The sequence below is a fragment of the Chamaea fasciata genome, unplaced genomic scaffold (assembly GCF_029207755.1).
Source record: "Chamaea fasciata isolate MVZ Bird 193981 ecotype frontalis unplaced genomic scaffold, bChaFas1.0.hap1 SCAF_5, whole genome shotgun sequence".
Taxonomy (NCBI): Eukaryota; Metazoa; Chordata; class Aves; order Passeriformes; family Sylviidae; genus Chamaea; species Chamaea fasciata.
Window position 1 is genome coordinate 26,725,800 of NW_027094090.1, and position 12,783 is coordinate 26,738,582.

The following is a 12,783-nucleotide window of genomic DNA, read 5'->3' on the forward strand; positions in this document are numbered from 1 at the left end:
GAACAGTTATACACTGTTTATGTAGTACTTCTTCCTAAGTTCCTTTTTCTCTTTACTCAAAACAGACAACCAGTCTGTGTTATTTATATGATTTCTCTTTTGATAAGTCTCTTAATTCTACATTGAAAATTTGCTTTTTCAAATTTTTCTTAGAACCAGAACAGCATTTCATATTCCTGACATTGTTTTCATTTTGTAGGGATTTGAATGACTCAGCATCACATTCCTTATGATTACGAAATGGTTTGCAATTTCACTTTATTATATATCAGTAAAATTTTACGTTTCCCTTAATGTGCCCTCCTGAGATGGGCTTGCCATAAAACTCATTCGTGTGCTGCTGCTGCCGTATCTTTTGCTGATTTTTTTCCATTGCTCAACACACATCACTAATGTAAGCCCCATTAACTCTTATTCCCTCAGCTAAGAATCTGACTAAAAAGCAGAGACTGAAATCAATTTCTAAGTTAGGAAGAAAATAACTCCTTGAAGAAAATTAGGGGGGGAAAAAAGCAGTAACAGCCATTGCAATTACTCTATGAAATTAAGAATTTTACAAATGCAAGAAGTACAGATTATAGCTTATTTAAGATGGTCAGGATATTTTAGTTCAACAATATTGGGCTTGTGCTTGCTCGTCCTAAATTTTTGTACTAAAGCAAATGTATGACTACACGTGTCCCCTTTTCCTGTCTGTATTCTCAGCACCTGCTGCACTTCTTCTATCCTATTTCCTCTTGACAGAGTCAGATACTGCTTCTGTCTCTGTTTCACTCTGCAGTTATGTGGCTGATCTATCTTACTCAGTACATTTTGAGTATCGTGTTTGTCTAACTTATTTCCAGAGCACCCGGGCCTAAGAAAAAATATGAAAGGGAAAGCAAAGAGAGGTGCTAGAGGGTGCCTGGTTTTCTAGCAGGAGAAAACCAGCTCAATGCAAATGAACAGAAACTGATGCAAATAAGATTGCAGGGTGAATTAGGTGGGACATAGAAGCTTAGCAGAACATGGCTAAAGATTTGCACTTTAGCCCCTGCTCCCGGGCACTGCTTTATAATTCACAATCATTATTTAAAGACAGTCAACAACAACTCTTATTGATAGCAAGGAATTTCAGGTAACCAGAGCTGTGCAAAGGCAAAGCTACAGCTTTGAATCTTCTCAGGCAGGGAAGGGCACTGAGCTGAGACTTCTATTCTTTCCGCAAGTGCTCTAACACTGACCTGAAGAAGGAAAAAGAATGTACTAACACTTTTTAAAGAAGTTATACATATTATGGAAAGCTAAACCTGAATTCTGGAGCTACTTAACATTTCAGGAATATTTAGTTTGGATCATCCAAGCAGGCCTTATTCTTTGAGCAGCTTTACCCTATCAAGACTGAGATTCTTTCTGGACATGCTGAAAACCTTCTGCCACTTTGAGAACTTTAAAAGGAAATACAGCAACTTTTCTGGACTTGAGATTTTTAGGATTTAATTTACTCCTATGCTTTTTTAGACTTTGAATTGGCAACTTTTCATAGGCAGTCAGATATTCATGGCGCAGGCAGAGCTTTATTAATGTTTCTGAGCTAGTTTTCAGAATAGGCAACATACGTCTTAAATACTGATGATTAATAATAAAGACATACAGATTTATTTTAATTTTCCAAATGGTCTCAGTTAAAAATTACAAGAATTACATTTTCTGTCTGCTCTCTAACAGCAATACCACATAGAATATTTACTCACTGGCTTTATACATTGTCTCAGTTGTTCCCACCTTTCACAAGGTGGCCTTAAAATAGAACTCATATTCTGATTCATTCAGGAAAAATTAAAAAAGATGAAAAAATAGTAAGTAACACTAATGTACTAACAGTATTTAAAGATCCTAGCAGAAAATTGAGCGTTCAATTTTAAAATGAAGCTAAAATTCAAAGGAAGATAAACCAACAAAGTTAACAAATTTCTTTTTAGCATTCACTTTCCAATATTTGTCCAGTGATAATAACATTTGTGAGTTGAACTGTATTCCAATAGTATTGAAATAATGAGGGGTTTTTTGTCTTGGAGGAAAAGAACTGAAGGTCAGCCACTGTACTTCCAGGTCAAAATCTCTCCTGACTCTTGTTCTCTTTACACAGAAGCTGGTTTAAAACACTGCTCTGTTTGAGAGCTTTTAGACTGGATATATCTTCGCTTACAACAGGCACTTCTTCACTTTGATCCTCAGTTTTTGCATCTTCACTGTCTGACAGCGTACACAGGAGTGTATCATTTTCATAGGTAGGAAAATAATACCTGAAAGCAAAAAGACATGATTACTAGACAGTCACACATTTTGTTTGAGAGGCTGAGATAAGAATTTTAAAAAAGGAAAAATGAGAAAGTCTGTTTGTCTGAAATGACAGTAAACAGCACCCCCAAAAAATCAACTGCAGAGTGTAGGGTATGCACACTGTAGAAGAGTCATAAGGAAGAGCTGACAACAGATGAGCCCTTCCTCCTATTTCTCCATCCATATGACGTTACAAAAGAGACTACAGATCCATATTTGTCCCTCAACAAATGCTGAACTGAGGTGTTTGAGTTAGAACACTCCCTGTACTCTCTCTACCACCTGGTAGAGAGCATCATTCCCTGGACCCATACAGCCTACTTAAGAGTCTGAACCAGTGTTTTGTTACACTCTCTCTCTGTTTTCCATGAAAAAAACTATGGGTAAACAACCAGCTTGTTTTGATGCCTAAAGTTAGGTAGACATCATGCATATATCTACATTAGACATGCAAAAGAAGGGGTTTGACTTAATTCTAGAACAATTTTGCAACAACAAAATTGTCTAGAATAGTGACTTGAAAGTTCAGATCTCAGGTATAGGGACACTGTGTCCTGGATGCAACTAGACGAGCAGTATCCCATGTTCATTTTATCTTCAGACTGCATAGAGATTTCTTATTCTGAGTAATAACCACTTATTATTTTATCTGGGCCATTAGAGTTAGGGAGCTCAGGGCACTGTTGTATTCACAAACCCCAGAACTTTCAACTTACTGTTTCACAGAAATTATCAAGTAAACACATAAATGCTGGAAGAAATGTATTTGCCCTTACTGTGGTTGATCCCATGTAGACCTGGCTGGCAGGAGTGCAATGTGTTTGGTCTCTTCCATATGACTTATTAATCCTCCTTTGGATTCAAATTTCTCCTGGCAGTTGTAACAACGACAATGATGGATTTCTCTTCTGATGAAATTCACTAGCTTTACTTGCTGATAGAAGTTCAGACCTGGGAGAGATGGTAGCAAACAAGCGCTTGGGCAGCATAAGTCTTAATTTAAAAATGCTTTCTTGGATTAAGCATAAGGATTGATAAGAGTTTACTGAAGACAGCACTGCCTGCATGCTGTATCTTAGCAAATTAATGGAATAAGTGTTTATTTTTATTATTTCTAGCTACTGGGAAACCAACCCTTCTTTTAGTGCAGAAAACCAATCTTTCTTTTAGTGCAGAAAATGCAAACATTTTGCTTCCTCTCAGTCTAAGTCTTTAGGCTTAGTGACAGAGCTTCAGGAGGAGGCAAGTAGGTTGAAGAATACTGGGAAATGAGAGAGAGAGACTGACTACTGGCATTGTCTCCTGGCCTCCCTGGGACAGGTCCAGCAGGCAGACAGGATGCATAGTTTGGAGGATTCCCTGCCCTCCCTCTGCCTGTCTGAGCACAGTGCCTTAGGGGACAGGGGCAGTGGTGACAAGTCCCTGCCTGGTGCAGCAAGCCTGTCTCCTCTGTGACTGCCCTGCCTCCCCAGGTGTAACAGATGTGAGCCCCTGCAAGTGGAACCCAACATGAGGACATTGGTTCATCCAGCATGGAGGTGCCACCAGGGTTAAGTCAGCCTATGCCCTGCAAAAAAACCTGCTCCCATAAATAAAAAAAGACAGGTCATTGTCACAGAAGGTTCCCTGCTGGAGGAAATGAAGGCAAAAATGCCAACCAGACTCACTTTTAGGGGAATTCTGCTGCCTCCTTGGGGCTAATGTTAAACATGTGAGGAGAAACCTTCCTACCTGCATGGGTAGGAAGTGATTTTGTATCTGTTGGTGATTTTTCAGGTGGGCAGTGAAGAAGTTGCAACAAGAAGTCCTAGGGCAATCCAGAGAGACTGCAGGGCCTTGGGAAGACTGGTTAAGGGATCAGGAGCACAAGCAGTGTTTTCCTCTGTCCTTCCAGTTGCAAACAATAATGAGGGTAGAGGCAGGAAGAGCTGGTTCCAAGCCTGGTGTCACTGGGAGAATTTGGGGTTTTTGGATCATGGGTGTGTCAACACGACCCCAGGCCTGCTGGTGATAGACAGGGTACACCTGTGTCAGAGGGGGAAAAGGATCCCTGCACAGGAGTTAGCAGGGCTCATTGAGACAGTTTCAAACTAGATTTGAAGGGGGTAAGGGATTTAACCAGGCCCTTTAGAGCTGTGCCTGGATCAGGATGTCAGTGTATTATGTTTGACAAAGCAAAGTGCTGGGTCCTGCAACTGGGTCACACAACCCCAGGCAGTGTTACAGGCTGGGGGAAGCTGTGTGGTAGAGAAGGACCTGGGGGTGCTGGTGAAAGCAGCTGAACATGAGCCAGCAGTGCCCAGGGGCCAAGAAGGCCAATGGCATCCTGGCCTGTATCAGCAGTAGTGTGGCCAAAGGACCAGAGCAGGGATTGCCCCCCTGTTTATCCTGGAGAAAAGAAGGCTCCAGAATGATTTAACTACTTTCCACAGCTACCTGAAAGGAGGTTGTGGCCAGCTAGGGGTCAGTCTCTTCTTCCAGCTAACAAGTGATAGGGGGAGGTTTAAGTTAGTTATTAAGAAAAATTTCTTCACCAAAAGGCTTGTCAGGCCTTGGCACAGGCTGCTCAGAGAAGTAATTGAGTCACCATGCCCAGAGTATTTAAAATATGTGTAGATGTGGCATTCAGGGACATGGTTAAGTGGTGGACTTGGCAGTGCTGGGTTAATAGTTGGCCTCAATGATCTCAAAGGTCTTCCACAACCTAAATGATTCTATTCTACAGCAGAAAGCAAACACTGGCCAAACAAAGCTTCTAGCTTCCAAGCAAGCATTAACAGGCATAATAATAATAGCAACAACAACAAGAACAATAAAAATAATAGAGACTTCCAAGTCTCCAGCAGCCAGACCTGTACCTCTCATAGAGCAGGTATTCGTAGAAGCTACTCTGCAAAAGAATTCTAAGGGTCTAAAGAAAACAGCACACATCCTTGGCAGCAACAACAGTTCCATAAAAATAAAGTGCTCTTGGCTTGCTTTTGTAAGCTGGCAGAAACAGTTTCCATAATGGAAAAGTTAAATGTCTCTACAAAAATAAACCAAATAAACTTGTTTTCCACTATTCTTATGATGTGGTTTTCTCCACACTAGTGGCAAATGCTGACAATTACAGCACCTCTTACTCACCATGCTCTGACTTTATTTTAGGAAAGTGAAATCCATGTGATTTCTGGAGGAAAAAAAAAAAAGGAAGAAAAAAACCCAAACTTATTTCCACTACTTCTACTATTCCAAGTTAAAAACAGCTCAGCTTTTCATGGGCTGACACAGACATATACATGTAGACACACAAATATGAGTGCATGAAACAAACCTCAAAAGGTTTGGTTCATCAGAAACTTTTGTATTCATATTTAATATGGTTAAACAGTTTTTAAAACTGAAACACAGACGCTAACCATAAAATATATTAAATCATGAAACCACTATGATATCAAAGATGCTATTTCTTTACTGCCTGTAGCAGTCTGTACTCTCACAAGTAATAGCTAGTCATACACTTAATGTAAAGCTTGACTTTTCTGCATGTTTTAAAGAACAGATGCTGGAGGTGCATGCAGTATTTTAGCTCTGTGCTGAAGAGGGCATTCTAATGCAGCAGCTGATTTGACCTTAAAGACGTTGCAAACTCAAATTTTAATGCCAAAGTGATGAAAAAACTATTATTTAAAAGAAGTTTTACCTGCATGTGAAGATAAAGTTTTTCTGTGGTGTCTGCTTGTTGTTCACAAAACAGGCAAACTGCACATACAGGGTGCTCCTCCCAGTCAGACCAATCTCTTATGAATAGAAGTCAGAAAGATTCATTCAGTTGTGGAAAAGAGAAGAGACATTTTGAAAAAGCGCAATTCAGATTCTGCTTTCACGGCACTAGAAATAAATCCAGAGAAACTGAATATTTTAAAGGGGTGGAAAAGACATTGTGGATTTATAGCTGGATACATGATTACAATCTGGTGTAGAGTCTAAAAAAAATACAAAATTGAGAATAACTGAGCAGTTAATATTGGATAATTCCTATGCAGACAGGCATTTAATCCTACTTGAAACTGTCTGCTCTAATAAACAGAATACAAACTTCAATTTCTATACAGTTTGGCAAGTCATTAAATACTGCTTTCACTATTTATTTTTAAGGTCTTCTAAAATTCCTGTATACCTTTCTAATCTTTCAATTCACCAGCCAAAGTCATAATCATCAGGCAGAGATAGTTCTGTTATTCACTTATGAAATATTAATTACTCACTTATGCTACATTTAGACGTGTATACAGAGAACACTTTACCAAAACATCCATTAAAATTCGAGTACTGCTGAGAGATAAAACTATTACTGCAACCAGGTAGAGTCAAGTAAAATTAACCTCAAATCACAGAGAAGCAGGAAGATCAGGGACCTTGATCCCCATAAATTACTTCTTGCTTATTCAATTTTCTATGGCCAAGGAAACCACCTCTGCAGTGATCTGAGGGCCTGGACCACAGAAGAATGCAGAGGAGGTAAATCTTGCCCTCAATCAGCACTGCTGAGAAGTTTCCTTTGAAATCTTTCCTTAATCTCTAGTTACTACCTTTTTATCAATATTTTTCATACCATTTCTTCTTCATACTGACATTTTTGAGGCTTACTTTTAATTTTTAAATTTGAGCAAAAGCTGCTCAACTGTTATCTGGTGCAAAAGTAAAAAAGAACAGTGTTTTGTCTACATCATTACAAACCCAGAAGGCTCTTGTTTGAGCTCCAGGGAAATAAAAAAAAAGGCTTGTGGTTAAAATGTGAAGTTTACAGCTCTCATTGCTGAGAAGTGTTTTTAATGAGGACAATTTGGAGTTGATTTGATTGGCTTAAATGAATTTAAACTGTGTGCTAAGTGGGCACAGCATTTTCCCTGCATCTACTTTAAAAAATAATGGTCCTGCAAGTGTGTGTAATAGGTACATAAGTAACACTTACTCTTCCAGGTTATCTAGTAATTCCCGGTCATCCTCTGACTGCACTTCCTCCCAGGACTTTCCAAATTCCTGGAGCGAGAAAAGAAAAGAAAAAAAATGTTTCCTGATACTCATCACACATTGTCACTCAACTGAATGAACATCTCAGAAGACACAATCGATAACTTATTTTGGATCACTTCAGTATTGCTGTGAGTAAAAAGTAGTCATACAACACTGCTTCAGTAGGAATTTTTAAAATAAGAGTTATTCTTATTAAAATAAGAATTATTTCCATCTTTTAACAGGGCATTTCCCACACTATAGCTCAGAGGAAGATGATTTGGCACAGAGTTCTCAAGAAAACCAGTGTTGCAACACTTCTGAAGTGTTTCTGAGGTGGGTATGTTATCACTGTCTCAAGTCTGCCCTCACACTTGCTCAATTCAATCTGCCCACCTTGCTTTTCAAGCAGCATGGGCTGCTTAGTGCAGCTGCCACACCTGAGGCTTCAGCTGGCACAGCTACACCAGTCAGTGCCTGCGCCTTGTTCAAGGCTGTGCCACTGAAAACATGGTGTAAACTTAGCTTTGGAGTGCTCCAGAAAGGCACTGTGAGCCAGGACACAGACCTCTGAGACAGACTCCAGTTTGACTTCCCTCCTCTTCTCAGACATGAACGTAAGCACATCTATTCATGGTGTTCTGCTCTTCCTTTCACTTTTTGTGCTGTTTATTTATACCTTAAAGACCTTCAGCATGAAGTATATCACAATACATTTGTGCAGCGTTCAGCACAATGGCAAGCACTCTCAGCATGGCTGAGATATAAATAACAGGCAATAAAAAGCTGAAGGGCTCTACTCAAATACCAGCAGTGATCTTTAGCTGGTGCTTTTCTTTCCTCAGATTCTTCTTGTCTTTAAAAATAAACCCAAGCAAACCAACCACCAGTAATCACAATAGTATTTTTGAACCTGTAGTTTTGATGGCTGTGGAGGATTCACAAAGATTATAGTTGACGACCTTGTCCCCATTAAAAAAAAAAGGCAGCTAATAAAAAGATAATATTTTAATTGATTTTATTAAAATATTCCTACTAATAAATATATTTAGTAACATCCTTAGTAACAAGTATGATTATTGCCTTTATGGGTGTTTGGAAAAAGAAGGAAAAAATATCCATCATTTAACAATTTACTGAGAATTTTTAAAGCTGTTAGTGTCTATCAGGAAAATGATAAACAATTGTCTCCAGACAGCTCTAAACGTAATGCCATCATATAATTTAGTGATACTGCATGGTAGTGTGTAAACTCTCTGAGTGAGAGGGGAGACTCATTACTGTCACCAATACTGTGAGATAACATGAAGACATTAACACCTCTCACCACATGTTCTCCCAGCTGCACACTAGTTTCCTATGTCTGCTAATGTTAACACCTTAATGAGCAGATAGTGGCTCACAACCACGGCAAAATGAAGATGAATGCTCACCGTGTTTTCTCTTTACTAGCTCAAAGTATATCAGCATAAGAGAGTATGTTCAAAACTGCAGCCAATATTAAGCTTCACCTTTTAATTGAAGGTAAAAGGGAAAAAAAACATGCTTGAGCTTTGTTATTGCTGATGTTTCTTATGGTGTTTCGGTGAAGAAGGCAGAGAGGGAGCTTGTAAGATGTATCTGTTTCCCTCATCTATTTATATTCAGAGGAGAAAAAAAAAAAAGGTAAAAAGCAAAAAGCTAACCAGGTCTTCTATCACTGGAAAATTGCATGGTGAATGGATAACTAGGAACACTGTGATGAAAGTGCCAAGAGACTGAATCTAAGCAATTGGGTGGAAAAGAGTTCTTTGAAACATTCTAAAAAATCTTTCAGGTTTTTTTTCTTTTTTTTTTTTTTTTAAACACTTTTTCAGTTCTCCAGCTTGATGGGCATCTGGGACCAAGGGTGCCTTTGTTAAGTATTCAACTTTCTTTGCTTTTTCATCCAAGATGCAAGAGCTGCCAGGAATGATCTCTAGAGATTCCCAAGAAATTCTTAACAAAACCAGAGAAAAAATGAGACTTGACATTGTTAATAGTTCAAATACTAGAAAATGCATAATTAAAAAACCCTGAAGACCTTGCTATATATTCAAGAAAAAACAACTTTTTCTTTAAAATACTTTCTGCGTACCTCACAGAGAGGATGATCCTATAGAAAAGTCAGAACATGCAAATGTGTGTGGTTTGATTATTTCCTCTTCCAAAATGTAATCTAAATGCAGAGAGATGAAATGCCTCACTGGCAATTTATCTTCTCAACTTGAGTGCAGTTCTACAGGCAGAAAGTCTGTGTGCCTCACTGAGGTAGCACACCCCAGCTTGAAAAAAAGTGTGGAGATGGGAGAAACTAGGAACAGCAGCTGGTATCTCAGTGTTCCCTCAAGAGCAGCTCCCAAACTACGTACAAATGGAGTTCCCGGCCTGTGGAGCTCAGAAATTCCAAATGTATGTTGATTTCTCCTGCAAATTTTCTCTTGACCTTCTTCTCACCTGTCTTGCTGTGATCGTCTGAGTTATGGTATCTGTTTTACACTGCTGTGGAACTCAAGCTGGTCTATCAGGAAGAAGAGATGGCCCCAACATTAGTTAATCCATGTTGACAGAGTTCCAAAATGAAGTATTCCCCAATTGGGGGATTTTATTAAATCCTGAACCATCACCAACTGATGAAGAGTTTCCCTTTACTATTTTACAAAATACACACCATGTAAATCAAAAGAGGCTAAACATAAGTAGTGACTCCCATAAAAAAATATTTTTTGCCTGTCCCCCAACAGATAATAGTGATGACCTTGAGCTTGGCAATAAGGAGAAAACATCTTTTTATCTTTGAGGAAAATAAAGGCTTTATGAAACAAGGTTTCTAGTAAGTGGTAACTACCATTTTTCAGCTGTCTAGCTTAGTTATAACTGTGTTAATTACAGTGATGTTACATATTGTAGACACATGCCATTAGTCAATTTGAAAATAGACATCTGGGCTTCCTACAAAGGATACTCTATACCTAAAAGTGCTGCTGGTAACAATCAGGTGAATACAGAAAGGAAGGCCTTGTCAGTCTGGGTTTGCCTCAGCTCCTCTGGGAATAAGAGAGCTTTAATGCTGCCTTCTGTTCTTTATGGCCTCCAGCAGGCACCACAGATTACAAAGTTCTCCCCTCTCCATTTTTACTTGGCTCTTTGTGCAAGGTGTGTCATGGGGCCACAGGATAATACATGCAGAGAAACAATGAAATTAGGTTGGAAGTGGGTTTTTTTGAAGAAAAGAAAAATAAGGAATTCTACATCTATATGTATATATCATGGACACATTGTTGCTCAGTACTCCAGTACCAGCTCATCTCTCTGAATTAACACTTCAAGCCATTCGCTAGGACTGGTACAATCTTCCACACTTACACAATAGGGACCGAAGACCTCCAAATCCACTGGGGAATAATTTCAGATATGATATGTAAACCATGTTTGTGTCTTTGAAACTGTATAATCCCCTGGATTTTTAGAGCAATGTGAAGCACAGACATCTAATGCTCATAGGTAAAAATGAGTGAATCTTGATAGTACACACAGAAAAAATAATTTCTGGTACATTGTGAGGTGTTAGGGGAGAGGAAACAAAATCACTACATTGAGCCATTACAAAAAGCAGATCTTGTGTAATATCTAGAGTTTACTGAATATAGACTCCACTTGAAAAAAACCCATCCTATCACATTTAATATAATCTACTGTAGAGCATGTATGTGCAGTACAGAATATTTTCTCTTTACAATATAAAGGCCAATCTACTGAACTCCTAGTGAACATACTAAGGTTCTTCCTTTTAGTCTTGTCTCGGTGCAGAAAAAAAAAAAGGGGGTGTCAAAGCCTGTTTGGAAAGCAAACACTTTCCACTGTGTAGGAACACTCCTAAAAATCTCCTGTGTGCAAATATACATTTTATAGTGAACTACGTTATAAGTGTTTACTACAGAGTTTTTAGTCTGCATTCAATCTTTTTTTTTTTTTTTTTTTTTTAATCTTTCTTTAAAAGAAGAAATGTCAGAAATTCTGATGTGGGTATAGTCTGAAGGATCAGAAAGGCTGAGTAGAAACAGTCCCCTGAGTAGACTGTAGTGCAGACAACTGAAAACGTGTGGAAAGACAACATGGCTGTAGCAGAGCATGCAGAGCCAGACAAAGAATTGTGATCATTCAAGTATGTCCCAGAAGATGTACTGGCACAGATCTTGCGTATGCAGTACCCACTGCCCAATTTTAAACATTTTGGTGGTCTGACATAGCTCATTTAGTTATACTTACTATTGTCTGTAATTTCAAGAACCTTAAAGAATACATGTCTAAGTGATGCTCCTCAGTGACCAATACCCAAGCTGGTTCAGGCTGCCACGTGAAGGCACTCTCCAGCTACAGGCAAAGCGGACCACGGCCCTGACTGTTAAACAGTTTGCATGTTCTGTGGCCACACAGGCAGCACCGCTCAGACCACACCTGGATGTGGTTCAGGAAGCACACAGGCCACAGATCATTCTCAGGTGACAGGCATGAGCAAGGCCCCAGTTTTGGAATAACTGGAGAAAAGAGGTTAGGTATGTGGACATTAGCCTTGCTGTTATATTTACTTTGGTATATTCTGCTTATTAACATGGCACAGCCATTGTGTGTGTATTCATGTTATGACCTTCCTGCATGTCTCTCAAATTTCTCAAGTAGGACTTCATGGTTCTCAGAGGTTCTGGATAGTCATCTAGCTCAATTTCCTGATCTAAGATGGAATAGATTTAAATGTGAACAGTGAATGCAAATGAGAAACAAAAGATAATTAAAAAAGACGCCAAATTCTGAAAACATAATATTATGTGCAGGATAAACAGAGAAGAAAGAAACTATTAAAATCACTTAAAACAATTACATTAAAATAAAATCTGTTAATTTCCAAAGGAGAAGTAAATGCTCAGTTCTGTTGAGGATCTAAAAACATCTACCCTACACAGCTTCCCAACCTTTTCCTCACTGTGCAGCAAACACAGGTCAGTTTTCGAAGCTGTGAAATTTGAGTATCTAGGAAAAAAAAACCAACAGGTCTCAGATCACTGATCTTTGGAAGAAAAACATAAAATATCACCAAGGGAACTCATTCTGTCTTGGGTACAAGGGACTTGGTAGAGCATTAAACATGCAAAATTTTGTTTTCAGTATTAAAGTAACACTCATGGAGAGAAATTAAAAAGAAAGAGTAGGTAGAACAGTCAAGAATGCCTATTTATAACCTGGATATTAGTGCACGTAGAAGGCACAAAGACTACTTCAGGTGAACTATAGTTATTTCTGGGACAGAACATAGCAGCTTTTGAAGCAGCTCCTATATTCATAAGTTGAAGGTAGCAAGTGAAAATCTGTTGCATACAAATGCACACACTCTCAAAGATCTGAGATAAAAAAGTATTTAGCAACATACACCTACCTGGAGGCTAAAAA

General features: G+C 38.8%; 1 protein-coding gene and 1 long non-coding RNA gene across 5 annotated transcripts in view; one reads left to right on the plus strand and one right to left on the minus strand.

Annotated features, from left to right (window-relative positions):
• LOC136289360 (uncharacterized) overlaps positions 1 to 12,783 on the plus strand; it is a 54,456-nt gene that overhangs the window by 32,991 nt on the left and 8,682 nt on the right. For 2 of the 3 annotated variants that reach the window (XR_010720771.1, XR_010720772.1), the window contains 2 exons: positions 7,288 to 7,469; positions 7,566 to 7,656. This is a non-coding gene — a long non-coding RNA (uncharacterized lncRNA). The remainder of the gene's footprint in view (positions 1 to 7,287; positions 7,470 to 7,565; positions 7,657 to 12,783) is intronic. The other variant, XR_010720773.1, reaches the window with a different exon arrangement.
• The window catches only part of ZNF277 (zinc finger protein 277), a 46,466-nt gene continuing 35,219 nt past the window's right edge, over positions 1,537 to 12,783 (minus strand). For both annotated transcript variants that reach the window (XM_066183070.1, XM_066183069.1), the window contains exons 8-12: positions 7,280 to 7,347; positions 6,008 to 6,104; positions 5,452 to 5,494; positions 3,099 to 3,273; positions 1,537 to 2,285 (exon numbers count right to left, since the gene is read on the minus strand). In XM_066183070.1, coding sequence (XP_066039167.1) covers positions 2,093 to 2,285; positions 3,099 to 3,273; positions 5,452 to 5,494; positions 6,008 to 6,104; positions 7,280 to 7,347 — 576 coding nt within the window. In that variant the 3' untranslated portion in view covers positions 1,537 to 2,092. The remainder of the gene's footprint in view (positions 2,286 to 3,098; positions 3,274 to 5,451; positions 5,495 to 6,007; positions 6,105 to 7,279; positions 7,348 to 12,783) is intronic.